This window comes from Trachurus trachurus (assembly GCF_905171665.1).
Source record: "Trachurus trachurus genome assembly, chromosome: 2".
Lineage (NCBI taxonomy): Eukaryota > Metazoa > Chordata > Actinopteri > Carangiformes > Carangidae > Trachurus > Trachurus trachurus.
In genome coordinates, this window is record NC_139914.1 from 7,712,233 (window position 1) to 7,740,101 (window position 27,869).

Consider the following 27,869-nt stretch of genomic DNA (forward strand, 5'->3'; position numbering starts at 1 on the left):
ATCACTCACAAGTGTCAATTGGATAACAAAAGTGTGTGTGTGTGTGTGTGTTCTTCAGGAGTGTTTCTGTGGCGGCACGGTGTCGGTGCCAGAGATCGAGGGCATCCTGTGGCTGAAGGAGGACGGGAAGAAGTCGTGGAAGAAGCGTTACTTCCTCCTCAGGGCTTCGGGGATCTACTACGTCCCAAAGGGCAAAGCCAAGGTCGGTGAGAAACTGAGACGGTGCAACGAGGGCACACGGTTCAGACGCTCAGACAAAAACGAAGATGGGAAACAGAAATGTGGGGTTGGGGTTATGAGAACCAGGTTGACACAGTCTGCTCTGTGGTATTTCCTGTTTTGATCACTTTGAGCACGACTGAAACCGAGGATTTACTGTACGCACGTGCTCTATTTTTAGCAGCGTCGTCCCCCAAAGTCATTTTCAGACTCATCATTGAGACCACAAACCAGTTTCGATGACTAACACGTACATTAATCACCAACAAAAAGCTGAATATACAAGACCGGATTAGGAATTCATGCTGTTTCTGGGAACCTGAGAATTGATACCACCGTGTATCAACACCTTCTTCTTTTTGCCTCCTGTGTCTCGCTCTCTGCAGGCGTCCAGGGATCTGGTGTGCTTCCTGCAGCTGGACCATGTTAACGTGTATTATGGCCAGGACTACCGCAGCAAATACAAAGCGCCTACTGACTACTGCCTGGCCCTGAAGGTGTGTATTTTTCTATGAAGTAAAGGCAAATGTTAAATCTGCCCCTCCAAAAAAAAAAAAAAAAAAAAACTTTAAAGGGATAGTTCAACATTTTGGCAAATTGGCCCATTGCCATAAATCCCTATAGTTTTAGGAGTAGGTTCGTTACCTTTAATTGTTGGTGCAAGCTATTTTTAGAACAGAAGTGTTGTTTTTGATGCAAATGCAGAGACTGCTTGCTGAAAAACTGCCCCCGGTTTTGCATGAATTTACCTCTAAAACAACTCCGGTTTGTCACGTTCTGTTACTATCTCACAGCGTAGTGAATGTGCAGGTCACAACTTGTCCACCAGAGCGTTTTGAAGTTGTTGGATTGTGTATTTGATGAGTTTGATGAGGGAAACCAAGAAATCCCATTAGCCTCCGTAGCGTAGCTCTGAGCAGCTCACGGCTCTGCTCCGCCGTTCTAAAAATAGCTTGCACCGACAATTAAAGGTAACGAATCTACTGCTAATCCTATAGGGATTATGGCAATGGGCCAATTTGCCAAAATGTTGAACTATCCCTTTAATAATCAGTTCAGTGGCATACTTTTCTCTCACATCCTCCATGCATTGCAGGTTTTAAAATGGATATTTCTTTTTACAGCATCCACAAATCCAGAAGAAATCACAGTACATCAAGTATCTGTGCTGTGACGATGTCAGGACTCTGCACCAGTGGGTCAACGGGATCAGAATCGCCAAGGTGAGGTCGAAACCTGAGCTGTCTGTCTGTCGTTTTTAATCTGGAAACAAAATAGCTCTCGGAGAAAATGATTTTTTAAATTTCTCTTCTGTCGCTATTTCTGTGTAGTATGGAAAGCAGCTATATGTGAACTACCAGGAAGCCATGAAGAGGACAGAGGCGGCCTACGATTGGTCCTCGCTCTCCACCGCCAGCATCCGATCGGGCTCCAGCTCCGCCAGCATACCCGGTCAGTTCAGAGTGTATTTCATTATTACATATCAGAGAATATGCTTCGTTCGGAGAGACTTACTGTCGTGTTTTGTGCCTCCAGAGTCTCAGTCTAATCATTCAGGCCATTCGGACAGTGGTGTGGACACAGGCTCCTCTCATGGCCGGTCCCAGAGTGTGGTCAGCTCCATTTTCTCCGAGGCCTGGAAGAGAGGGACGCAGATCGAGGAAAACACTAAGGTACAACTTCCTGTCGGACTCTCACAGCCTTGTTACGCCAATTTTTAAAAATTCACTTTACTGAGTTAACATTTGATCTGTTTCTAGCACATGAGGATGGAGGCGTCCAGAGGGGGAACGCTGCCGCACGGCTCCCACGGCCACCGGCATCACAGCACGCATTCAGTCGACCATCCACCTATGGCGCCATCTCCCCAGCCTCAACCGCAGCCACAGCCGCCGCCGCAGCCTCAACCGCAGCCGCCGCCCCAACAGCAGCACCCGCCGCCGCAGCATCAGCACCCGCCGCCGCAGCAGCAGCATCAGCATCCGTCTGTGCCGCCACCCGTGTATCAGCAGATGCCGACCCAGCCCCAGCCGCCGCCGCCGCAGCAGCTACAGCACCAGCACCAGCAGCTGCCCCCCCAGCCGCAGCCTCCTCAACAGGCGCCGCAGTCGCCTCAGCGCCCTCAGCAGCCGCCGCCGCCGCAGTCTCCTCTGCAGCAGCAGCAGCCGCCACCGCTGCTGCCGCCACCACCACAGGCCGTCAGCAGCTACAACTACGCGCCGCCGCCACCGCAGCAACAACAGCTGGCGCCTGCACCTGCACCTGCACCCGCGCCCCCGCCTCCTCCGCCACCGCCGCCGCCTCCCCCTCCTCCTCCTCCGCCGCCGGTTCAGATGGTGTCGCACCACTCGCCGGCCCCCACCATGTACAAGTTCAGCACCATCAACCGGCTGCAGAACCAGCAGTCCGCCGCCGCCCAGTCCGCCAACCACCACCACCACCACCACCACCACAAGCTGCCCGGCCACCTGCACGGCGCCACGGCCATGCAGGTGCTGCCCACGGGTCCGGCGCCGCACGTGGTCGTCAAACCCATCAACGTCAATCACATTGCAGCAAGGACTAATGTCCCGCCTCCCCCGCCGCCCCCTCCCCCGCCTCCGCCATCCATCCCGACGCCCGGCTCGGCCATGGCCGTGTTGAGGCGGGGGCCTCCCAGCCCGGCCGCCCCGCCCGCCTTCATCCCCCCGCCGCCAGCGCCTCCACCCGCTCCACACGCCAACGGAGTGGCGTTCCCTCCGCCCCCTCCACCTCCGCCAACGCTCGTCGCAGCGCCCACAAGCCGCCCGGTTTACCCCAACGGGCTGAAGCAGGTGCTGAAGGAGCGGTTCCCCAGCCCGCCGCGGGACCTCCTGACCCCAAACGGCGACCTGGAGGAGTCCCCGCCTCCTGCCCCCGCCCCTCCGCCCCCGCCTCCTCCCCCTCCGCCCCCGCCGCCACCTCCTCCCCCTCCCCAGCAGTTCCCGGTGCCGGCTCAGTTCCCGCCGCCTCCCGCGCCGCCGCCAGCGCCGCCTAAAACCTTCACCGGCTTCCTCCCGCACACCGCCCCCAAGCCCGTGTCGCCCGTGGCTCCGTTCCCTTTTGCCCCGCCCCCCGCGGCTTTGGGCGGGGGCCCGACCCCGACCCCGCCGCCGCCGCCTCCCCCGCCGCCGCCCGCGCCCTTCAAGAAGCAGTTCAGCCTCCAGGGGTCGGGCCACGCCTCCAGCCACCCCCCTCCCACTCTGCCCAAGCAGCACAGCCTGTCCAAGCCGCCGCCGCCCGTCGTTTCCACGGGAGCCGCTCCCACCATGTCGCTGGTGAAGCAGCTGGCGAGTCAGTTTCCGGGAGCGTCATCGGCCAGTCACGCGGAGACCCCCAAAGCCCCGCCCCTCTCCCCACCTGCAGTCAAGACCAAACCGAAGTGGCAGCCTGGGGGGGGGCAGCAGCAGCAGCAGCAGCAGCAGCAGCAGCAGCAGCAGCAGCAGCAGCTCCAGTCTCCAGAGTTCCCTCCTCCTCCTCCAGACAACAACAACGCCGCCGGCTTCCCCGCTGCTGCTCCGCCGCCGCCGCCTCCTCCTCCTCCTCCACCGCCGCCGCCGCCCCCAGCGCCCGTCACAGGCCCGACCCCGCCCCCTCCCCCCCTCCCTCCTGGCGGTAACCTAGGCTCCCCGGTGAAGCGCTCGCCCTCTGGCTCCTTCAGTAGTTTGGGAGGCAAGAAACCTCCCCCGACCCCCCAGAGGAACTCCAGCATCAAGTCCGACTCCTGCGCCTCCTACGAGGAGTCCAGGAGGAACTTACTCAGCAAGTTCGCTCCTCAGGGCAACACTTCTCCGTCTCCGCCGTGCCCCCCCCCTGTCTCTACCGGATCGCCATCCAAGGACCACTCCGCCGGCCCCCCAGCGCCGCCAAAACCAGGCAAGCTCAACCTGTCCAACCTGCCGCTGGGCCTCCAGGCCAAAGTCAGCCAGGCCAAACAGACCGGTGGCGACTTCCCTTCGCCGCCGCCCGAGTGCTCCTACTTCCCGCCTCCTCCTCCAGCTTCAGAGCTCTTCCCGCCTCCCCCGCCTCCCGGTGGCGACGCCCCGAGGGTCGCCGTGGTCAACCCCCAACCGCAGGCGCCCCCGCCTCCGCCGCCCGTCTCCCTCGTCAGCAACTCGACGTGGGGAAAGAGCTCGCTGAAAAAGACCGCGCCGCCCACGCTCGCCCGCCGCAGCAACACCACCCCGGAGCCCCCGCCGCTCTCGCCGCCTCCGCCCACCTCCCCGAAGGGCGGCAACTTCCTGGACGACCTCCACCGGACGCTGAAGCGAAAGTCGGTGGGTCGACAGGGGTCTCTCAACTCCGCCGGCCTCTCCGGGAAGCTGGAGCCGGCGGGGACCATGGACGACATGGCGCTGCCCCCGCCGCCGCCCGAGCTGCTCCTGGACCAGGGGAAGCAGAGCAACGGAGGAAACGGCGGCGGCGGCTACATGTCCGGAAACATCTCAGGCTATGCAACACTACGACGAGGACCCCCGCCCGCGCCGCCCAAACGGGGGGACTTCACCAAACTCACTTGAGAGCGTTGAACTTGGGAGATCAGGACGCAATGAAGACGGATGAATAAATAGACAATGAGAGGATTTATGGACACGAACTGAGAGCGAGTTCCTGGACTCCATCTGGACCACAATGATAAATAAATACATAACTGTGTATATACTAAAACCCAAATCAGACCGCGGTCAATTAGTGTTTGCTAATTATTGCATATTTTTGAACATGCTTGGCATCCTGGGTCCGTGGGGTTCACCATAGTGGGACAATTAAAACTGGAGCAGGTCAGTTTAAGGTCGTAGAAAAGCACATTTCTGCGGCTCTAAACTCTCTGGGACATAATTGAACAACCCGGTATGGTTAACCCCACCCATCTGGTGCACCGAGCACATTTAAATAAAACACTAATAAGAATTGTGCAAATATTACTGGATCCAGGTCTGAGCCAAAACCATGTATCTGCTTCTTTGCCATAAGTTTGTGCCACGTACTGGAGCCAAAAATGGAAAAAAAACCCAACAAAACAAAGAAAAAAAAGAAAAAACAAGGAAACAAAAACACATCAGGATCTTTCTGCTTTGATACTGCATGGACCTCATGTAACGACAAGCTGTAAAACACAAAGCTGTTGTGGTTTGTGTGTGTGTGCATGTGCGAGCAAGAAAGAGACAGAGACTGATATGCATACACGTATGCAAGGTTTTATGGTGGCAAAGATCAGGAAAGGCCTTTGAGGAGCGGTTTGCTTTTACATGAAATTATTTAAAGACTGATTAATGGAAGGATTTTTTTTTTTTTTTTTTTTTTACAAGTCTGTCTTTTTAATAGCTGGTCAACAAAGTCTAGAGAGGGTCAAAACGATAGGGCACAATGGAATGTATATGGAAGGCATTACAGATGGCACACATGAAGGTAATGATGGAGTAGTGCAGCAACAGGTAAAAAAAACAAAAAACGTCTCAAACATTTCTAGACTGTTCAGAAAAATCAGAAGGAAGCCTTATTCCCAAAGTCTTGCGCAGAGGTCAAAGCAGAGAGGAGATTTCTTCCAAAAGGCTCAGCAGAGTCTGGACTGTGCAAGTGGAGAAAAAGAAATGATGCTTTTAATTTAATGCAAACGTATAATGGACTTGGGGTAAATGCAGGGTGGAGGCCTGTGGTGGTGTATCTTCGTGGACTGTGTGAGTTTTCCCTGTGCGTCGGCTTGATTTCTGGACCTTTTATCCTTCAGTTTGTATCTGTACAGTTCGCAGCTGCTGCTCCGGTTACAGCCCCCCTGCCCCCCTGCCCCCCCTCCCCTCCTAACCACCCACCGCCTTCTCAAACCACATGGTGTCACGATCCAGGAAGTAAAAAAAAAAGAAAAGAAAAAAGAAGTACAGATTGGGTTTGGCCTTGTGAAGTTTGCCCGTCCCGTTGAAAGACGAGCAAAAGCGCCCAGTTTGAAAGAGATGCATTTGTCTGGTTTATGTACAGATCATCAAATCATGTAGTCAATAACGGAGTGGCATTAGACTGAATGTTACTTTCAGCTTTGTGTGTCTATCGTATCTTGTTTCTTCATGGTGCCATTACTGCTTCAGCCCTCAGCGCACGAGGGACTAAGGTTACCACTTGGTTTTTGGATCAAGAGACTGAATCATGAAGGTTTTTTTTATTATTATTATTATTATTATTATTATTATTTCTAGCAGGAATGCCTTCATTTTCAGGGTGCTACCGCTGATCCCATGTCCTCGTGTGTTGGGATGACATATCAACATTTCACACCATTGAAAACTGGTTCTAAATTGGCTTTAGTGTGGAAACGCGTGCTGTGGAAATGGTTTTTAAACGAGATGATGATAACCACGCTCGGTTCCCGAATGAAGCTTATATAACATGCTATTCCTTTCTCTTACTCCAGCCACAGTCATGTGAGTGCCACATGAAGGCAGTGTACCATTTCCTATAGCTGAATATCATCATCATCATCATCATCATCAGTGACAGGATTGTTTGCTACAGTACAGTATGTAAGTTATTGATGTGCTGATGTGAACACGTGGGGCCAAATGAAGTGAAGAAAAATGGTTGCAGATAGAGTAAACGTGTCCTCTTGCATATAAACTGCAAATCACAATATAAATGTTGAAACCAGACGTCAATGTGTCTCAAGAGTCATTTGTGCCAGTGATCATTATGGGAAAAGTCTGTGGATCTCTTACTCCCTCTAGTGGTTTAATTCTGTAACGACACTTCAGCATTTTGGAGCATTTTACTGTATATCCACATAGGAAAAGTGATACTGACTGATTTATTCACTGATCAGTCACTGACTTTAAAAAAAGTGAAAGAAAGAAAGAAATCAAACCATATTATGGAAACATTTTTAATGATTCAAGTTTGTTTTCTGATCAGCACCAAAGTGTTTCCAGAGCGAGCCGAGGCCTTCACACCACAAAGTTGTTGAAGACGTCCCCTCTGGGCCGCGCCTCCACCGTCTGAGTGGGGGGGGGTCGAGTGGACTGGCGTGGAGGAGGAGGAGGAGGAGGAGGAGACCGGACTGTTGAAAAGACACGGTCCCTCCGGTCAGTTATGCGCTGATCATCACACTGGTGAACATACACAGAGAGTGTGAAGAGCAGCTCTATGGATATTTGATACTCAGCAGCACTGTACTGGATCATTAGTTAAAAACATGAGTCAGCACTTGCCTGTGTTTGTCACTGGGATGTTGAAGTGTTGTCTCCCTCTTGAGAACATCTGTGGGATCAGGGTATTTGTTAAATTGTCTCACTCAGACTGGTTCAAAATTTATGATACAAAATAGAAATCCATGTCCTCACCTCCTCACTGGACTCGGAGCTGGAGCTGCTGTCACGGCCACAGTTGACGGTCACCACCTGGGTGGAGGTGGCAGTCACTCTCACTCTGCTGGAGCAGGAGAGGGTGGGCTGGAGACGAGAGGAGAGGATGATGTGTTTTTAAATATTACAAGTGTTTGTAATCACATTTTGACATGATAACATGTCTCATGACATCACGGCAGATCAGACTTGATCAACAAATTCTGTCCTGGTACATTCATGCCAATATAAACAATCAGTCTGTCAACATCTGGAGAAATTTTTCACTTGAAAATGCAACCACAGGACACCAGATAAAAATAGAACAATTGATTTTTTTTTTTTTAAATGCTCCTTGTGGATAAATATATATATAAAGTACGGTATATTATGACCCCAGGCAGGGCCGTTGCTAGGAATTCTGGGCCCCCTGAAAGAATACTAAAGTGGGCCCCTGACTTTTCCACTTTTTTTCTTAGACTACGTATGTATTATCATTTTTTATTTAGCCTACTTTGTTTTGATGCTAATGCAGCATTACTATGAGTATTAGTCAGGGTCTTATGCAGAATAATTCAGTCATAGCTACAAAGATTAGACTACTGGGGTTTTTTGTGGGCCCCTAGAATTATCATCACCCTTCTCCCCTATACAACGGCCCCGACCCCAGATGATATTAAATCTCTCACCACAAAGAAGCCAGATCTGAAGGCACAGGTCTGTGGGTCGCTCCCAGAGGTCTTCAAACAGTCCGTCTCTTTAATACCAAACGCCATCATCAGGTCCACAGTGCTCTGGCCCAGAGGAATAACCTGCCGCACAAGTAATATTTGTCAGAATCCCACAAGTGAAACACAATCTGCCACTATGTGCAACAGTATTTGCAGACTCACCCTCTTGACGGAGCCTCTGACCGGCCTGTAGAGGTAACTGACGGCGTACATGGTGTTGACTTCTGTCATCGCTGCTTGGAGACCTCTGCTCGCCATCGCCTCCAGCTCGGAGTTGGGCGGTGGGGCAGCTGCAGGAACATGCATGAAAAAAAAAATTAATACACCAATAATGTGTTATATTATATACATCAGTGCAATGAAATGATCAGTGCAGAAATCCACTCACCGGAGCATCCCAAGAACGGCAGCAGGGTGACGAGGAGCACGTAGGACTTCATGTTGATTTGCACCAAACTATCCCAGCGCCTCACCGACCCTCCTATAAATACGTCAGCTTGGGTCCGAAAATCTCCTATGCACCGCCTCCTACACTCCCTAACCTTTTTAAAAAACCCGTTCAACTCCCTTCACGTCATGCGTCTCACTTAACCTTTGTTCAGCACTATTGATCCAGCAGAGCAGCCAAATTAAATGATGCTGATAATCAGCTTCTCTTCCAGATCCTCATTCTGTCTGATGATGATCTCAATGTGTTCTCATCATCAGAGTCTTCCTCCTACATGACCGTTACCACTTATTTCTGATGATGGTGATGATGATGTTGTGTGTTTTCTTTCACAAGAACCACCAGTGAGCAACATCTGAATCAGACTCAGATAAAAGTTAGTGGGTTGTTTCTGTTTATTCTTAATCACATCCCTTCACCCAGACTGCCCCCCGGTGACTCAGACTGTGAGTTTTCAAACAGAAACCAGGGAGATGTTTGTCCATGAAGTTGTTTTTGTTCATGTCCCAGATCAGACTACCTCCTTCCTCTGGACGGATCACTGACCTCTGCTCTGTCACAGCTCGTTTCAACATGAGGTCGATTTGAATCATTTGCCAAATCAAATGGAGCAGAATTACAAAACGTCCTCGGGGGGTTGGGGTGGGGGGGGGCGGTGGAATTTATTATCCCAACAGGTCCAGATCACTGTTTATTTACAAGCACAGTGGTAGAGTTAAGCAGTTACACGAATACAACGAACATCGTGTCTTCATTACATTCATCATCAATATCAAAAATACGTCACATTTTGGGAATGTAGAGATTTGCAGCTCTTGTAAACATATTTTTGTATGTTTCAGAAGATTATTAATCCACCATATTTAACAATATATTCTCTTTAACAAAAATGTAACTAATACATCTCCTGTAAAAAAAACAAAACAAAACAAAATAGACTAGGAGCTATAACTGCAATCACAGGATAATCAAGTATTTACAATTCAAATCTAACAGAACCACAGCTGGATGATTGTCCATGGCCATAATGAGAATGATTTAAATCCGTTGTTTCGGTTCAGGAGACCTGAATGTGGCACATGCTCCATCTTTTTCTGCTTTTAGGACAAACCCTGATCCTCTTTGTTCGGGCCGTGTCCTCACAAAGCATCTCTGCATCAATCCTGATCAGATCTGTAAGTGTGAATGCAGCTCTAAGTGCACTAAACAAACACACAAACTGGTGTGTGTGTGTCCTCATCATCCCAGCGTTCCCATCAGAGGCTCCATGGCGGCGAGGAAGCAGGCCTCGAACTCCTGATCCGAGAAGCGAGCCACCGACAGCCGGGCGTTGCGTCTGATCTGCAGCCGGCTGGCGGGCGGCAGAGACAGGATGCTGTCGATCGCCGCCGCGTAACCGTCCTCGTCCTCGGCCAGGAAGCCCGTCTGGCTGCCGTCGAAGGGAACCACGATGTCCAGCTTGGGGCCGCCGGACTTGTGAGCCAGGATGACCTTCCCTGCCGCCATACACTCCACAACACCTAGACAGGGAAAAAGAGGAGATTTCATATCATATAGAAGGAAAATATAACTCAGAAATTCAAAATATAACTTTATTTAGATGAATTTGTTAAGTTACCGATCCCAAAGTGCTCGTTCCACATGGTGTGGAGTCCGATGGTGGCCTCGCCCATCTCCCTCTTCAGCTCCTCGAAGGGTATGTTCAGTTTAAACTCCACCTTGTCGGCGACGCCCAGCTCCTGGCACAGCCCCCGCAACATGAGCACTCTGTCCTCATCCTCCTGGTTCCTGCATCCACCAATCAGAACCAGCTTCAGCGCCTCCCCCCTCCTCTTGTCCAGCGCCTTCTTGAAAGCCCTGATCTGCAGCCGGTGGTCCTTCTCGGGCCGGAACTGCCCGACGGAGACGATCGAGTGGCACTTCCGGTCGCCGTCGTCCTCCAGCGGGACGTCCAGGAAGGCGCTGACGTCGCAGGGCGGGTAGACCACGCTGGTGCGGTTGGGGGCGCGCCACAGGGACAGGATGTGGTCCAGGGTCCAGGAGGAGTTGACCATGATGAGGTCGCTGCAGGAGCCGGCCATGCCGTAGAGCAGAGCGAACAGGCAGTAGTAGACCACCTTGAAGGCACTCAGGAACAGACTGTTGGAGATGATGTCTGGGTTGTTGAACCTGGGGAAGGAACAGATTAGAGCATTATGGTGCTGCAGTTACTTCTGACCACCACTAGAGGACAATAAAGGACATTTTACTGCCCTTTTCATTCAGATTCAGACTCAGAATTACTTTATTTATCCCCAGAGGGAAATTTTTTTCTTTGTTACAAACTCCTGAATAGTAAAATAAATCAACACAAAGTGAGATATTATTATTATTTAAATAAAAGCAGAATAAGAACAGAATTAAATAAGATAAAATAGAACAATAATAAATTAAAATTAAAATATAACGATAATAATTAACATATGTACATGTACTTAGTATACACATCACAGTCGACTCCTGCACTTGCTAAATAGGCCTTCTTGTCATGCCCTACTGATTAACTGTTTTATTGTATTGTATTGTATTATATTGTATTTTTCTAAGTGTAATTTATATAACCTTGTTTTTTTAGCACTCCCCTCCCCCTTCCCCTTAAAGAGCCTCTTGCTCTTTTCAGGCTGCACTTGAAAATAAGAATTTTGTTCTTAATTTGCTTGCCTGGGTATATAAAGGTTAAATAAAATACACAAGGCAGAGTTAAACAGCTTGATAGTGTGGCTCTGTGGTGCAGCATGTCTATCATTGAATGTATAAAAGAAAACGTGATATAGTATTTTGAGAAATCTGAATAAATATAATAAAAAATGGCAGCAAACAGAATTTAAGTAACCCTGTATGAGCAGCTTATATCACAGTTTAGTTGAGTTACCTGGGGTTCCTCTCTCTCACCACAGAGAGCATGTCGGTGCTGATGGTGGGATAGTGAACGTAACTGCCCACGCTGCAGCCTCCAAAGTAACGGAACAGGGGCAGAGTGAAGGCGTAGCCCATGGAGTCGATGTACAGGTCTGGGACGAACTCCGTCAGAGCCTCCCATCCCAGAAAGATGGAGCCCACGCTCTGTCCCAGCAGGGTGAAGTGGGGAAACAGGCCGGGCTCCACCAGCAGCCGGTGCCTCAGGAACACAAAGTGAACCGGCCGGGGGAGCGCGATGTTGAAACGGCGTCGTGCTCCGTCCAGGATCTGCTGTCCAGTCACACCCACGTCCCCCGTGTAGACCACGAAGTTAATGTCTGCGTACCTGTGCAGACGAGAGATGGGTTACATTTTTGATGTTCTGTTGTTTCCTGTCTCTCTGACTTCAGTTAGTAAGCAACACATGTTGGGCTTCACCTGTTCTGCAGAGCTCTGATGGCACACCAGAGCACCCTCTCCCCTCCACCGCCGGCGTTACAGTACGGGTGGAAGAAGGCCACGGTGGGCCGGCCTTCCCTCGCCCGCCGAGCGTTCCTGTTGCTCTGCAGCCAGAAACGCACCGCCAGCACCAGCAGGACCAGGACAGCGATGAGCAGCACGCACAGGAAGAGCAGGGGCAGCAGCAACTTCCACAACAACCTGAAGCACAGCAACACAACACAAGGGATTAAAGGGTAAATCTGCAAACAATGAGGTACACAGTATAAAAAATATATGATTGAGAAGAGCCATGTCGAAGATGAATTTCCATTGCTTTTTTTTGCAATGGACAATAGAGTTTTTTCTCATTTCTGATTTCTCTAAGACTTTGCAGAATGCTGATCCAGAGTCAGATTATCGTTTATTTATTAGGACCCCCATTAGCAATTACTTCATTATATGAGCAATGGCTATTCTTCCTGGGGTCCAGCACATACAATGACAAATATAGTAAAAACAAAACCACACTACAATTATCCAGACATTGAAATAAATTGTTAAACAGTTTAAAGATTTGCAGATACAACACAATAAAGCCTGTACTCAATAATACATTATAGTGTAATAATACAAACACAACCAAAGCTGTGGTGTTACCTAGCTGTAGTTGTGTTAAAACTGTAGTGACATATAGTGTAGAGCTAAATTACATGTTATATATTAATGGTACTTCCTGTGTAGGAAGTGTGTTGTTATTATGCACCTGTTTAGCTAAAATAGTTTGGTCTCTATAGTGACGTTAATTATAATCTCGCAAAAATAGCGTGAAATATCGTGATACTTGAACAGTATTTCTGTTAAACTGTCAGAGCAGCAGCCTACGTAACGTACAGTGAAATGAAACAAGCTAACTACGCTCTCATAACGAGTCTATTAACGTTTTTTTTCATTCATTTAAACGCTGTATTTGAAAATTAACTTCGATAAAATAGCTCACCTCGTTAATTCACACAGACAGTGGACCAGTTGATCGTGGCCCGACATCTTGACAACAAGAAATTTCTAACAACACATCACCTTTCAACTCGTCTCTTTCCTACTCGTCTGTTTTGCGGCTGTTTGCTGCCGTTTACGTTCAGGTGGCGCCACCCAGCGGCGAGGAGGTGTAACTGCAGCGCCACTGCCAGCTCATATTGAGGTAAGAAGTAGTTAAACTGCATTTATTTAAACACTGGTGAATTATACAAATAGTTTGATTTAGGTTGTTGCAAGTAAAAGCACCAGAAACACACTAACCTGCTCCCCGTCAGCCATGTTGGCTGATCTATGCCCTCCTCTTTCAAAAAAGTAAAGTTTAACTTCTAAATAAACACTGTGGCAATCAATAGTGTCTCCCTAACCCCAGGGTCTGAACAAACCTCAGTCATTTCCAGTATGAATCCTGTCATCATGAAGACTCTTTTGATTTGGTTTATTCTGATGAATCTGGGGAAAGGATACTGCACTGAAACCCGGTATGTTGATTCTCGAAATTGAATTTATTTATAAGGAAATAATAGCCTAACTATTTACTGTCTCTGAACTGTTTTCTATGTAGAAAATAGGTTATGGCACGCTTATGTAAACACATGTCCTTATACGGTATGTGTTGTGGTTCATCTACAAATATCTAAACTCTATTGGTTCATACATTTGAGAAGACCCACTCAGTTTTAACTTCATTTACTGAAGTTGTACACCTCATATTTGTATTCTGGTGCTGTCATTATCACTGGTGAAAACATAGTAAGTTACATATTTGTTTATTGATTGACCCACTGAGGCCTCCATCACTCACCGATGCCTTGTTTTCTCTGTTTTACCCAGCGATCAAGTTCTCTCAATCACCCCAAAAACACAGGAACAAGTGGACATCTTGAAGAACGTATCCACCCAGTATGAGGTATACTGTATAAAAAAGTGCATTTGATTGTTTTTCTAAGATTTTATTCTCTCCTAGAAATAATTATGCTGCATATTCTCCTCACAGACGGCCTTATGGCAGCCTGTTTCATATCAGTACATCACAGAAGACACACAAGTCCACCTGTATGTCCCAGCAAATAGCTCAGAGATAATCCAGGGCCTGCTGCAGAAACACGCCATAACTCATGAGTATGTATCTGAAAACACTCACACATCAGGAATGTATTTGCCATACGAGCGTACCAGTCTGTTTATGGGCTTTGCTCTGTGCCTTGTGTGATTATTACAGGGTTCTACTGGCCAACACCAACGAGCTTATTGAGATGCAGACGAAAAATGACTCATCGGACCCACGAAGCAGCTCAACTTTCTATGAGAGATATCACAGTCTGGAGGATGTATGCTTTTTCTTTTTACTTATCAACACACTTGACATTTTAATCTTTACTCCATGCCGTTGCATTGATATATAAATAAACATGCTGCCTCCATTACAGATCTATGTCTGGATAAACAGGACCACACAGGACAACCCTGACACGGTCAAAGCCTTTCTCATTGGCTCCTCGTATGAAAAGCGACCACTATATGTTCTAAAGGTGCAGATACCCCAACACAAAATAAAATGTAATGAGGATGAGTATGATAGTTTTCAAACTAACACTTAAAATTAAGTCTATGATGAATCTCTTGTCCTCAGTTGTCTCTAAATAACAGGCCAAATAAGAAGGCAATGTGGATTGACTGTGGGATCCACGCCAGAGAGTGGATTTCTCCTGCTTTCTGCTTATGGTTCGTACAATATGTGAGTACATTTGCTGCGGCGTCTATGGGAGATGTCATGGAGTAGCATTTTTTGTTTTCATTTTTTATTTCCCGACTCAAACAGTTTCACTAAAAATCACCTTGTCTCCCAGTCTTTGGCATTTTACAAGATGAACCCAGACATTACCAGCATACTGGACAACATGGACGTCTATATCCTGCCCGTTATGAACCCTGATGGATACAAATACACATGGACAACAGTAAGATTACATGAAGCATATATTATATATCAAGCGATGGAAGCAATTTCAACTGGATTCACGCTTTTTTTGTCCCTGAATTTTGTTTCAGAACAGGATGTGGAGGAAGAACCGCTCGGTCAAGCTGAGCAGCTGGGGCAGCAGGAGCAGCTCCTGCTTGGGTGTCGACCTCAACAGAAACTTTGATGCCAATTGGTGCAGTGAGTCGCAATCCCACTGTAACACAGATATGTAGGCTATTCTTCCTTCAGTTGTATGCATGGTATGAAGTATGAGGTGTTTGTGTTCTTCCCAGCGGAGGGAGCCTCTCATGACGCCTGCACTGAGATCTACTGTGGCGCCTTCCCCGAGTCGGAGCCAGAGACGCAGGCCGTGGCCGACTTCCTCCGTAGACACAAGGACACGATTCAGCTCTACCTTACCATTCACTCCTACTCTCAGATGTTGCTCTTCCCATACTCCTGCAGAACAGATGAAGCGGAGAACCACAATGATCTGGTGAGTGTCTTACAGGTTTGTATCATGTCAAATGCTTTAGTTGGTATATTATGAACAATTCATAAATGTGCCTTATTTTGTTCTCACAAGTTTGAGATGGCCCAAGAAGCTGCACAGAAAATCAGAAGATATTATAGGAACACCTATAAATATGGTTCTGGAGCAAAGACGATATGTAAGTGGGGTTTATTTTGCTATTTGTGTGGTTTGGTTACTCTTAAAGTAGGCTACATGATTGGTGTTGTCTTCTCTCCAGACCTGGCACCTGGCGGATCTGATGACTGGGCGTACAACCTTGGCATCAAATACTCCTTCACCTTTGAGCTCCAGGACCGCGGGCGTTACGGCTTCCTCCTGCCTCCGTCCTTCATTAACAGGGCCTGTAATGAAGCGCTGCTCGCTGTGAAGACCATTGCTCTGAAGGTTATAGAGAAAACACAAGCTCCAACAGGTTCTCCTGCATCTGCCTGAGCAATCACCTCTGCCATAAAAGATTAAAAGTTCAATGTGTTGTGCCATTTTTTGTGAATGAAGCCTGTGCAGTTTTTTTGTAATACCCTGTAATGATCATTCAGTCTGTGCTATCACAGTACACAGTGTTAGGAATGTTCTGACTGTTGTTCATGGTATATTTTGCTACAAGGAAATATTTTAGTTGCATTACCTCCAATATCTATAAGTGTGATTCTTTTGCAAATGTAAAACAAAAGGTAAATAAATAATAAATTGATTGAAATTACACATGTGTGTCAGTGCCTTTCCTCTATTTACTATTCCATACTTATAGGCTATTTGTTGGTGTAATGTGAGCGTATTGTTGTTCTTTCCCAAATAGAAACATTGATTGATTGATTGAAAACTTTATTGAACAACATTAGAAAAGTGTTCAAAAGGATTAAAAACGCAACAAAGGCTTATTTCCATTGTGGTCCTATTTGATGGTACACATGGATTTAAAACAAGAAAGACAAACACACAACACATGGACGAAAAACATGGGAGAGACACTAAGGCACATAGACTACAAACATAAACTGGACAAATTTTTTGGAAAACATTCATGGCAACCTTGAGGGTTTTATTTCATAGGAGTTTCAAGGAAGTAACGGCACCAAATTGTACTCCCTGTTGGATTTCTTATGATCCATTACAAATAGGCTATTAATTGTCAAAATACTAGTTATGCAGCATCAGGTTATATCAATGTCATTACTAGAAATCAATGTTAAATAAGGCCCAAAAAGAAAAACACCAATAAATAAATACAATTTAATAAATAAATGAATATATTTTATATATTAAAAAAATATAAGATCAAATCAAAAGCCGCAGATGAAGTATTATATTATTATCTTATATTCGGTAGTGGGCGGTAAAGCGACACCAGCGGAGTACAGACACAAAGCACCGACGAAGAAGAGCAGCACCTATGATGCGCACCTTCCGCCAACATGAAGGCACTCAGGGCAGTTTCTGCCTTAGATTTTAAAGAATAAACCTTGTTTATTCTGCAAGTACTGACTCCTCTAACTGGACTAAAGTAGATGCGACACCGACTCAATATCCTGGGTGAGACGGCTGCTTCTTCTTTACGCTGCGGGCTGTGGACGCGCTGCTGAAGCTCCGAGGCCCCAGAAAACATGAAGTCATTAGCTCTGTGGCTAACCAACTTTAGCATTAGCATCCATTAGCTTGTCTTTGAGCATGAGGCGTGGAAAAATAACCGTCGGTGGTCGTTATCCGTCTATTTATCACGTATAAATGGTCGTTAGGCTCTTGGAGAGTGGTGCTGAAACCGTGCGGTTGCCTAGCAACTTTAGCTAATCTTAAACCGATTTGCAAGACGAGCTTGCTAGAAGTTAGCGCAGAGCAGCTGCACAGACAACAGACCGGGGCTTTTACGTCTGTTTTTGTTGTGATTGTGTGGCTGCCAGGAGCTAAATTAAAACTGCAAACAGCTCAGTTTATGAAGCCCATTCTTGCAGGACAACTAATAAGCTTAAAATTAGTTTCTTAGCTGCAGTGTGGGATGCTAAAAGTTGTAGCCTTGCACCCAGAATGAATGAAATTTGGGATAGAAGTAAAAAACAGCCACGTGACAAAGAGAGCACAATGCTGTTCAGCTTTAAATGTTTTGTTTTTAATGCAATCAGTCTATTATCTGCCCTACATTTACATCTTTAACATTACCCCTGCATAGACGTAGTCTACTGTACAGGTGTGTTGATGCAACATTGTCTGTCATGTTTCCAGTCCTGCAGAATGTCCAAGATCAGGCGGAAGGTAACAGTGGAGAATTCAAAAACCATATCTGACAGCAGCAGCACCACCACGACCAGCACTACCAGCAACCCCGCCGCCCCCTCCCGCAGACCCAGTGTGTTCGAAAGACTTGGCCCCAGCACTGGGAGTAATGCTGCTGATGTACGTATTGTCCAGACTGCTGATCATTCACATGCATAACAACTTGTAGGAAAAAGTCCTGTGTGTTATACTGATCTTATTACCACCCCATCAGATTGTTCTCTCTACATGGATGTTGCTTTATTAATCTCATTCTCTGTCCCTTCCAGAGTCACTGTAGAAATTGGTTAAAGACTGGTAATTGCAGCTACGGCAACACTTGTCGCTACACACATGGAACTCAGCCACGAGGCAAAGGATTTAGCTTTAGCCGGTGAGGCGACTTGAATTGAATTTTAAATGTAAGATCTAAACAGAGGCTTAACAACACACATATATTTAAATGTCTTCGTCTTCATGGGGCAGGTCAACCGAGAGGCCCACAGGTGATCTGCGGGAGAGGATGAAGAATAAAAGACAGGATGTTGACCCAGAAAACCTGAAGCGAGACCTTGACGAGCCCACATCCCCCACAGCAAGAGTGAGTTCTCAACTTTTCGAAGTAGTAGTTAAGGCACATTTCGTCAATATAAAATAAATGGAAGCATGGTATGCAAAGAAAGACTCAGTGTGTGTTTGTGTCCATCTATAGCAGAGAGACTCCTCCAGAGGCCGACACAGAGAGAAGGAGGATATAAAAATAACAAAGGAGCGTACCCCAGCTAGTGAAGAAGAACCCACAGAGTGGGAAACCAATCGTGAAGGTACAGTTCCTAGTTTGGTGATGTATTTTTTTTATGATTTGAAGTTATGGAAAGAACATTCTTATTATAGGCTTTGATTTGACTTTCAGATTCGGATATCGGTGACTACGACTACGAGTTATCCCTGGAAATGAAGCGCCAGAAGATTCAACGTGAACTGATGATACTGGAGCAGGAGAACCTCGAGAAGAGGGAGGAGATTGTCATCAAGAAAGACGAGACTCCCACCAAGACAAGAGCCACCGCCTTGCCAAAGGTAAGTAAACGTTTATAGTCACCGGTTGCCTCGTTCGAGAGACTCTTATTTAAATTCCCACCTGATCTGTCGTGTCCGTCCCTCAGGCGTCCCCGGAGCCGCTGAGCTCTAAAGAGTCCCCCTCATCCAGGAAGTCCAGCGGCTCCCCAAAACACAAAAGTGGAACCAAAGGGCTCGGCTCTGGGAAGAAAGAGAAGAAGGCGTCCATATCGTCCCCTGTGTCAGAATCTGCCAGGTAGGAGTCTGTGGTTACTGCAGAATGACGTTACGTTGCTTATTCACCCGCTCATTTCATGATTACAATGTGAACCTCTTCCATCTTGATCAATCCAGGTCTTCAAAAGGCAGCCATAGTAAAAAGAAAGGACCCCGTACCCCCAGCCCCCCACCCCCGGTCCCTCTGGACCTTCCCGTGATGGGGAAGAAGCACAAAGGCAAACACAAAAACAAGGAGAAGTCTGAGGAGAAGCTGAAGGAAGCGAAAGACCGCGGACGAGATACAGAGAAACACAAAGAGAAGAAGGAGAAACGCAGGTACGACCCCCACGCCCCCTCACTTCTCCGTCAACTCCTCCACTTTGGTGTCTTGTATTCTTTTTTTAAAATGATGTAACTTGTCGTTTCACAGGGACCGATCGGACAGTTCCCACAAAGCCAAGCGGTCGGTGACGTCAGAGGAGCGTTCGGGCAGCGTCTCGTCCCCCTCCAGAGGGGCTTCACCTCCTTCCAGGAAGAAATCCGCCTCTCCTAAAGCGTCGTCCCACAGAACCCCGGTGCTGGCGTCTCCTCCTCGCAGGTAACCACTTGAAATATTCACTTAATCACTTTTTGACAATGTTGAATCTGAATTGAGCTTATAAGTAGCTAACCGACTTCTCCCTCCGCAGGTCTCCCTCTCCTCCTCGGCACCAACGCAGTCCCACTCCTCCCCGCCACCACTCCCCCTCCTCCCACTCTGGCTCCTCCGCCCAGCGGCACTCTCCGTCTCCACGCCGGCGCCGCTCGTCCTCCCCCGCCTACCATCGGAGCAGCGGAGCGGGAGCGTCCACCTCCTCGCCTCAGAGCTCCAGGCGCTCCCGATCGCCTCCGGCCTCCCACGACGCCTCCTCCCCCCACCGCCGGTCCGACCGGTCCAGCCCCGCCCGGCACAACTCCAGAGGACGGGAGAGGAGTCGGGGGGACAGAGAGAGGAGTCCGCCCGCCCAGGAGCGCAGACACGAGCGCAGAGATGGTAACGTTATGGGTTTCTATTGTATTTGTCTTATTTCTCTGGGATCAGTGAGTTGAAATGTGTTAAAATGAAAATGTCTCTTTTGTAAACAGACAGCCGCAGCAAGCGAGAGAAGGACAGCGTCCGTGACGACCGGGACTACGACTCCGAACAGGTGTCATCAAGAGACGCTCGAGAGGACAGGGAGACGAGAGAAGCTCGGGAGCGGCGGGACACTCGCGAACGAGGAAGGGAAACGACCCGGGACTCTCGCGACCACCGAGACAACAGGGACGTGAAGGACTCCAGAGAGAGCAGGACGGACACCCGGTCCAGTCGGGAGTCCCTGGAGCGCCGGGACCGCGAGCGGGAACGGGAGAGGGAGCGAGAGAAGGAGCGGGACAAGGACAGAGAGCGAGAGAAGGAGCGAGAGAGGGAGAGGACCGACACCCACAGGAAGGAGGACATGTCTCAGGACGACAGGGGCTACGGCCGAGGTCACGGGCGGGAAGACGGAGGGAGAACCGAGGCCAGGACGGAGAACAGGACAGACCGAGGCGAGAGGAACGGACGAGGGAGAGGGCGTGCAAATGAAACATCCGACAAAGGCAAGAGCTCTAAGACACGACTATACCGCTTCTTTCTTTTGTGTTTGTTTGTTTTGTTTTTTTATCTATAATATTCTCCTTTTTATCGTCCGTCAGGCTCAAACAGAAACTCCCGTGGTTCCCAACTGGAAAACACCCATGACAGCTGGGAGTCCCGGAGCAGCGCGGTGCGCGAACGGAGCGTGGAGAGGAGCACAGATCGCAGCGCTACAGAAAGAAGCTCCGAGAGGGGGTCGGACCGAGACCGCTACGAGGGCGAGAGGAGAGGAGAGCAGGCCCGCGACTCCTCCTACGACAGGAGAGGAGGACACGCGGAGCGGGACCGCAGAGACAACCGAGAGAGAGGTGGGTGTCGAGGTTTGTTTTTAAAGTGGGATCAGAAAGGTGTAGATATGATTTTATTCCTAATTTGTTTGGCTTACTTGATCAATTTTGTGTTTCCAGATCCAAGAGCAGCTTCTCCAAACAGACACCAGGGCCGATCAGAGGAGTCGGAGAGGGAGGAGAGGAGGGACGAGCGCAGGACAGACCGCCTGGATGAGAGACGGGACGACCGGGCCCGCGACCGGGAGCGAGAGAGAGACAGGGAGAGGGACAGGGAGCGGGAGAGAGAGAAGGAGAAGGACAGGGAGCGAGAGCGGGAGAGGGAAAGGGAGAGGGAGAGGGAGAAGGAGCGAGAGAAGGAAAGGGAAGCGGCGGAGAGGGAGCGGGCCAGGGAGAGGGAGCGGGAGCGGGAACGAGAGAGGGAGAGGGAGCGGGAGAGAGAGAGGGAGCGCGAGGAGCGGGAACGAGAGAGGGAGAGGAAGGAGCGAGAGCGGGAGAGGGAGCAGCGGGAGCGAGAGAGGCAGCGGGAATGGGAGGAGAGAGAGAGAGGAAGGGAGGACAGGCGGGACAGGAGGGAGGAAACCAGGGACGACCGCTCTGTCCGAGAGCCCCGGGACGACCGCAAACCAAGGCACGTATCGACGTTATCAGTTTTCAGAAATAAACTAACAACATCCTATTTGTTCATCTGTATTAATCATCCTCCGTTTCTCTCCGTCAGTCGTAAGAGGCCCCGGGTGGAGAGCAGCCCGAGCCCCCGCTCCTCGCCCAAGCGCCGGGACCACAGTTCGGCAGACAGCGACGGCTACAACAGCGGCGAAGACAAGACAAGTGAGCGCCCGATTGGCCGAGGGCAGGCCAAGCTCCACCCACAGCCCCTCCTCCCCAGCCCAGTGTGTCCGCCTCCATCTGACAGTAGGGAAAATCTTTTTGAAAGGACACACTCCTGTTTAATGGGGAATGCACCTCCTATAATGCACATCCTGGAATGTAACTGGTTAAAGTCGTATTTCTCTTTGGTACTGAAAACGTTTTCCTTAACGTCACATACCAAAGTCAAATAATACTTAAAAACAAAGTGGAATAATAAAGGCTTAGTTCAACATTTTGGCAATGAACCTACTCCTAAAACTATAGGGATTATGGCAATGGGCCAATTTTCCAAAATGTTGAACTATCCCTTTTAAGATTTACTTTTGTTTAACCTTTTACATTCACGTAGCAGTTGTCCTGCTGAACCGGCCTCAACTGAACTGACGTGACTCTTCCATGTTCATGTCCAGGTGATAAGCATCGTGTCCTGAGCCAGGTGGTGCGGCCCCAGGAGCCCTTGCTGCGGTCTCCTCCGAGAGCCGCTCCATCCGACGACAAGCTCGGCCACTGGAAAGACGAGGAACGCCGAGGAGCCGGGGAAAAGAGAGAGACACGCAGCCGCCACGAGGACCCGGAGCCTCGCGTGGAGCCTCGTGTGGAGCCTCGCCTGGAGCCTCGCGTGGAGCGCAACAGAGGGGCCGACAGGCGAGGAGAACACCTTTCAGAGGCTCCGTCCGAGTCCCGCGGCAGAGTGAGAGACCAGCGAGAGTCCACGCCTCCACCGCCGCCGCCTCCTCCTCCTCCTCCGTCGTCCTCAGCCCTCAACACCGGCAGCGACGACAGAGACACCGCCGGCTCCCAGTCCCACGAGGAGGGGAAAAAGAAGACAAAGTCACAGAGGAAGGTGCTGAAAAAAGGTCGTAAAGATGAGGAGATCGGCGGCAGCAGCGGCAACAGCATGGTTCCCGCAGCGGAGCGTTTCAGCCTGGAGCCCCCGCCCATCGCCGCCGCAGACGCACCACCGCCTTTACACTCTCCTAGAAAAGTCGGCAAGAAGAAGGCGGTGGACCGAAAGAGGAAACGGTCACGAGGAGGAGAATCTGACGTGTCGGAGGAGGAGACGACAGCCCACCAGCCTCATAACAAGAGGAAGAGGGGTCCCAGGACGCCGCCGCCCTCCATGAGGCCCGATCACCGCGCCGCCGGAGCCATCGCGGAACCGTCCCCGCTGCCCAAGATGGACAACTTCAGTGACTGGTCGGATGAGGAGGTGACGGACCGTGCGGTGCCTCTGGAGACGCATCCTCCCTTGGCTCCCGTCGAGCCTCTGAGGAGAGGCGCCGTCCCCAGAGCGGGCAGAGACAGGGAGCGCTGCAACCCCCCCGCCATCGCCCCGCTGCTCCCCCAGGACCCCCCGATGCTGCTGCAGACTCTGACCCCGCAGCCCCTCATGTCCCAGCCGCTGCTGCGGAAGCCCCCGCCGGAGCAGACGCGCAGCAGCAGCATGGGGAGCAACCAGAGCCGCACGTCGTCCCGGCGCCTGCGCTCGCCCTCCAACGAGTCGGCCCACCGCGACGACCTGCAGGGGGCGAGGGCGCGCCGGGGGCGGCTGCAGGGCGCCAACTCCCGCGACCGGGACAGAGAAAGAGAGAGGGAACGAGAGCGGGAACGGGAGAGAGCGGGGGAGAGAGAGAGGCCGGGGCCGGTGGTGAACGACCCTCCGGGCGCCGAGAGGAAATCCCGCATCGACCAGCTGAGGAGAGGCGACCCCAGCCGCAGCACCTCATCAGGTAAATACAATAATAATCAACACATCACAGCAGCATACGACACAACGAATGCTCTTACTTATCCCCATCTCTGTCGTCTTGCAGACCGGCAGGATTCCCGCAGCCACAGCTCCAGACGCAGCTCCCCCGACTCCGAGAGGCAGACCCGGTCCAGGTCCCGCGCCGGCTCCTACGACAGTCGGGAGCGGGAGAGAGAGCAGGTGCCGTTTGAGCGGGAACGAGAGCGGAAGGACCTGCGGCCTCCTCAGCAGCAGCAGCAGCAACAGCAACAGCAGCAGCAGCAGCAGCCGCAGCCGCCTCTGCTCCTCCAGCAGCCGCTGCAGCCGCAGAGAGACTGGGAGCCCGAACCGAGGGACTGGCCCAGCCGGGGACGGGAGCCGCTGCTCATGCGTCCCGGCCGCGAACCCCTCCTGCGGGAGCGGGACATGAGGGACAGGGAGCGCCTCCTCCCCGAAGGACTCCTCCAGCAGCACGAGAGGGAGCGGGAGAGAGAGAGGGAGAGGGAGAGGGACGGCAGAGGCGAACGAGAGCGGGAGAGGATGATGATGATGGACCTGCCGCCCCACGGGGATCCCAGGGCGCCGGGACGAGGGGACCTGAGGGGAGACCTGAGGGGAGACCCGAGGGGAGACCTGAGGGGAGACCTGAGGGGAGACCTGAGGGGAGACCCAAGGGGAGACCTGAGGGGAGACCCGAGGGGAGACCTGCGAGGGGACATGATGAGGCAGGACAGGGGCGACTACGAGCCCCTGCTGCCGAGAGAAGCCTTCAGCCCCCCAGAGCCCGAGAAGGCGAGCAACAGCCACCATCTCATGGGAGATCAACGAGAACGGGAGCTGGAGAAGGTGGACAGCATCGACGGTAAGAAGCTTGTGGCGTGTGTGGCTTTGAATGTAACTTTCTCCAATGTTAAAACAATGGATGTAATTGAATGTGTGTGTGCTCTCTGTGTGTTCTTAGGAGACGACGATGGGAAGGAGGATGATGGCCAGTCGGTCCCATCTGTGGGAGAGGAGTACGAGCCAATCAGTGATGACGAGCTGGATGAAATTCTGGCAGATAGCCAGAAAAAAGAGGATCAGCAGGATGATGAAAAGATTACAGGTACCAGGAAATACAGGAATGAACTGTTTTTTGCATTTACTTTATTTACACTTCATATGTTTAATCATGAAATCAGAGCTGGTGCACCTTGTAAAAAACCAAAAATACAATGCTATCATGTGACATCCCATCAGGTCCTCTGGACGTCATCGATGTGGACTGGTCCAGCCTGATGCCCAAACAGAAGCAGGAGCCCCGGGCAGCCGGGGCCGCGTTGCTGCGGTTCACCCCGGGCGCCGTGCTCCTCAGGGCCGGCATCTCCAAGAGACTGGCCGGGCCCGAGCTCCTGGAGCAGGTCAAAGAGGTGTGCAAGTCAGAGCTGGACGACCCGAAAGGTGAGAGCGATGGTGTCACTGAACCATAAAATATTTACATTTTTATCACATTTTTTCTTTTTATTTTAAACCAAAAGTGACTGATTTTATGTGATGCGTCCGTCTAAAAACGTGCTTTCACTTCCATTTTGCCAGATGCTGATAAGCTGTTTGAACATGACCTTGGGGCTCTGAACATGGCGGCCCTGAACAGGCGGGTGGAGCGGGCAGGTTTGCTCACCAACCTCGGGCCCTGCTGCAAGGCCCTGTGTGCCCGCAGAGACTTCGCCATCCGCCGGCAACTGTTAAAAAATGACAAGGTAGAAGCCGTGCGATCACTGACTTTAAGGGCATTTCCAGTCGTAATCAATGTTTACCTCAGATACCAGGTCACCTATGATCAGTTAATTTCATACCATACCACACTCCCAACTGCAGCGTGTGGACCTTTATATTGGTTTTAGTTCAAGAATCTATAGTTTTTTCAATTTTCATTAATGGGCTCTGTCCTTTTGACCCTCATTTAAAATTTAAAATTCGCTTTACAATTAAATTAAATCAAAATTCGGACGTACCGCAGCTTCTGCATTGTTCCTTTCCGGGTCAGAGAACACAACAGTCGAGGGACTCTTGAGGCATTTGTTCTGATATCTGAGGTAAACATTGATTACGACTGGAAATGCCCTTTAAACCTGTTTGATATTGACCTTCTTTGTGTTGGTTGTACCCGTTTCCTCACAAGCGTAGTTGTTAGAAGAAACATGTTTAGATCTCTTTATCTCATGTTCCTCCTCAGGGCCTAACGAAGCAGTACCCCGCGACGCCAGTAGTGGACCAGGAGCTGCTGCAGATGAGCATGCGTCTCTTCAGAAGGACCATGGCCGGTCAGGCTCCGGCCCCAGAAAGACCCGACAGCGGGTCGGCACCGGCGGCCGAAGTCGCTGCGGCCGGTAGTAGTAAGCTAAGCACGGCAGCAGCAGCGCAGCCTGAGGTGTGTGTGTCCTGAAAGAAATGGGCCTGATGAGTAAAAGACATGCAGGTGAAGGCCTCTTAGCCTTCACTTCTTCTAGCCCCCTAACTCTCCATCTCTCCCTGTCCCATTTCAGTACATACACAGCCTTTTTTTTTTAGACACAAGAGGAAATAAAGAAGAAAAAAAAACAGCAAAATTGTGAATCTCAGTTATGCGTTACATGTTTTGGATGTTCTGCAATTGCTGTGCCATAGACTATTGGACATTCTAGCCTATGGAGGCGTGTAATGAACCATGTATGAGACATAAAACACCTACAATGATTTCATGTTTTTTTTTTGTGAAGTCTTTTAGAGCAGCTTTTTAACTGTATGTTTCATCTGCCTAACCAAGTTCAATTGACTGTTTTGTTTTCATATATTGTGCATTGGTTACTACAACTGTGCATTAAAATTGTTAGATGTTGATTTTTGTAACGGGTCCTTTTGCTTTGTATGAAGTGAACTGTCCAGCCTTCAAACAAATGATTTATGTTGTAACTGTATTTGTTTACATTATATATCACAAAGCATCTGCAGAGCAAATCGACAGCATTTGCTGCAGAGATGTTTCCGACCAGCAACACTGAAATTGAAGCCTGCCGGGACTTGAATGAACGTTTCCCATGAATGAGCACTGCCAAACTATTCCTTCTCTGAATGTAAGTTGTTAGAACTGTGGACACATTCTTGCTTTTTTTTGCCTGATGTCTTTGTTTTGAATAGTTTGGCAATGTCTCCATGAAATGAAATGAACTGAAGTGAGTGCTGAGAACACTCTAGACTGCAGAGTACCAGATCTTCAACACTGCCAACGTGGATCTCCTCCTTATCCATCCAAAAAGGAGCCGATGTGCTCCTGATAGGGAAAAGACCCCAGAGTGATTAGGTAACAAAAAAAGACTGAACATTATTAATTTGAACTTCACATCTTGTTTATTCATCCCAGTGTCGACCATCAAGAGTCACAGTAAAAAAGAAAAAAAAAGACTTGTACAGGTGGATAAACTAAAGCTCTGTGAGGTGGTTGTATCAACACTTGAAAATAGCAGGTTGTGAATGCTGGGACAGAAATTCAACGGACACACTACTTTCAGTGTTGCACTGAACAGCTTAAAGATCAGAATAAGAGTGGGGAAAAAAGCTGTTAATTTAGAAACCTGGATTCAACATGACACCACCTCACGTCCATGCAACTGTGACTGAAATCTAAGTGACATTACAGGAGGCATGAAGAGACTGGGCTCTGATGTTGGAAGACTTGCTTAATATGTTTCTTTTCCAAAATGTGCAAGTAATGATATCTGGTTCAATGATGTATTTTAATTTTTTACTGTAAAATAATAAATGTAGGATGACATTTTTAAATTGTAATGACATTTTGCTAAATAAGGACAAAGGGGAGTGCCAGCTCATCAAGCTGAAATTGCTAAAACAAAAGCCATGAAAACAGCAACACTAATGCAGACATTTGCATTGAGAGGTAAGTGATGAACATGATGGATAATAATTGAATATTTCTTTTACTAAAGGACCACTAACACTACTAGAGCATTTTTCTCATATCTAGTTGTGTACGTCCATAATCCTAACATGAAAGACCTTTTGTTACATTGTGAATGAATGAGATGCCTCAGGTTCTGTCTTACTTAAAAGCTATTAAGTTTTTTTTTTTGTTTTTTTTATCACTACTGTGAAGCACATGATATGTGTTCCTGGCTA

General features: G+C 49.4%; 5 protein-coding genes across 8 annotated transcripts in view; 3 read left to right on the plus strand and 2 right to left on the minus strand.

Moving 5' to 3' along the window:
- Positions 1 to 6,875, plus strand: part of raph1b (Ras association (RalGDS/AF-6) and pleckstrin homology domains 1b) — a 41,106-nt gene extending 34,231 nt beyond the window's left edge. For all 3 annotated transcript variants that reach the window (XM_083992223.1, XM_083992221.1, XM_083992222.1), the window contains 6 exons: positions 59 to 202; positions 606 to 716; positions 1,344 to 1,442; positions 1,551 to 1,671; positions 1,756 to 1,892; positions 1,980 to 6,875. In XM_083992223.1, the coding sequence (XP_083848349.1) occupies positions 59 to 202; positions 606 to 716; positions 1,344 to 1,442; positions 1,551 to 1,671; positions 1,756 to 1,892; positions 1,980 to 4,757 (3,390 nt within the window). In that variant the 3' untranslated portion in view covers positions 4,758 to 6,875. The remainder of the gene's footprint in view (positions 1 to 58; positions 203 to 605; positions 717 to 1,343; positions 1,443 to 1,550; positions 1,672 to 1,755; positions 1,893 to 1,979) is intronic.
- Positions 6,876 to 7,091: 216 nt separating this feature from the next.
- Positions 7,092 to 8,835, minus strand: spp2 (secreted phosphoprotein 2). Of its 2 annotated transcripts, none has more exons than XM_083988517.1 (6): positions 8,682 to 8,835; positions 8,456 to 8,583; positions 8,252 to 8,374; positions 7,563 to 7,670; positions 7,431 to 7,479; positions 7,092 to 7,279 (listed from the first exon to the last, which is right to left on the minus strand). In XM_083988517.1, the coding sequence occupies exons 1-6, from the start codon at positions 8,731 to 8,733 to the stop codon at positions 7,167 to 7,169; spliced, it is 573 nt and encodes a 190-aa protein (XP_083844643.1). In that variant the 5' UTR covers positions 8,734 to 8,835; the 3' UTR covers positions 7,092 to 7,166. The 2 variants fall into 2 exon arrangements, with proteins under 2 accessions (XP_083844643.1, XP_083844644.1); XM_083988518.1 differs by having other exon boundaries at positions 7,092 to 7,328.
- Positions 8,836 to 8,962: 127 nt separating this feature from the next.
- Positions 8,963 to 13,311, minus strand: alg11 (ALG11 alpha-1,2-mannosyltransferase). Its single transcript, XM_083988487.1, has 5 exons — positions 13,117 to 13,311; positions 12,117 to 12,338; positions 11,653 to 12,024; positions 10,360 to 10,910; positions 8,963 to 10,261 (listed from the first exon to the last, which is right to left on the minus strand). Exons 1-5 carry the CDS (start codon positions 13,161 to 13,163, stop codon positions 9,981 to 9,983), a joined length of 1,473 nt encoding a protein of 490 aa, XP_083844613.1. The 5' UTR covers positions 13,164 to 13,311; the 3' UTR covers positions 8,963 to 9,980.
- cpb2 (carboxypeptidase B2 (plasma)) lies at positions 13,296 to 16,349 on the plus strand. Its single transcript, XM_083988501.1, has 12 exons — positions 13,296 to 13,317; positions 13,553 to 13,633; positions 13,986 to 14,061; positions 14,149 to 14,273; positions 14,374 to 14,482; positions 14,582 to 14,683; positions 14,785 to 14,889; positions 15,002 to 15,112; positions 15,204 to 15,312; positions 15,408 to 15,610; positions 15,701 to 15,785; positions 15,867 to 16,349. Exons 2-12 carry the CDS (start codon positions 13,554 to 13,556, stop codon positions 16,079 to 16,081), a joined length of 1,320 nt encoding a protein of 439 aa, XP_083844627.1. The 5' UTR covers positions 13,296 to 13,317; position 13,553; the 3' UTR covers positions 16,082 to 16,349.
- A 680-nt stretch (positions 16,350 to 17,029) lies between these two features.
- zc3h13 (zinc finger CCCH-type containing 13) lies at positions 17,030 to 27,860 on the plus strand. The gene is made up of 20 exons (XM_083986965.1): positions 17,030 to 17,179; positions 17,864 to 18,034; positions 18,184 to 18,287; positions 18,380 to 18,494; positions 18,606 to 18,717; positions 18,807 to 18,973; positions 19,060 to 19,208; positions 19,307 to 19,507; positions 19,602 to 19,769; positions 19,861 to 20,204; positions 20,297 to 20,791; positions 20,888 to 21,136; positions 21,236 to 21,746; positions 21,837 to 22,030; positions 22,399 to 23,718; positions 23,803 to 24,579; positions 24,679 to 24,822; positions 24,957 to 25,157; positions 25,293 to 25,456; positions 25,933 to 27,860. Exons 2-20 carry the CDS (start codon positions 17,873 to 17,875, stop codon positions 26,140 to 26,142), a joined length of 5,787 nt encoding a protein of 1,928 aa, XP_083843091.1. The 5' UTR covers positions 17,030 to 17,179; positions 17,864 to 17,872; the 3' UTR covers positions 26,143 to 27,860.
- The last annotated feature ends 9 nt before the right edge of the window (positions 27,861 to 27,869 follow it).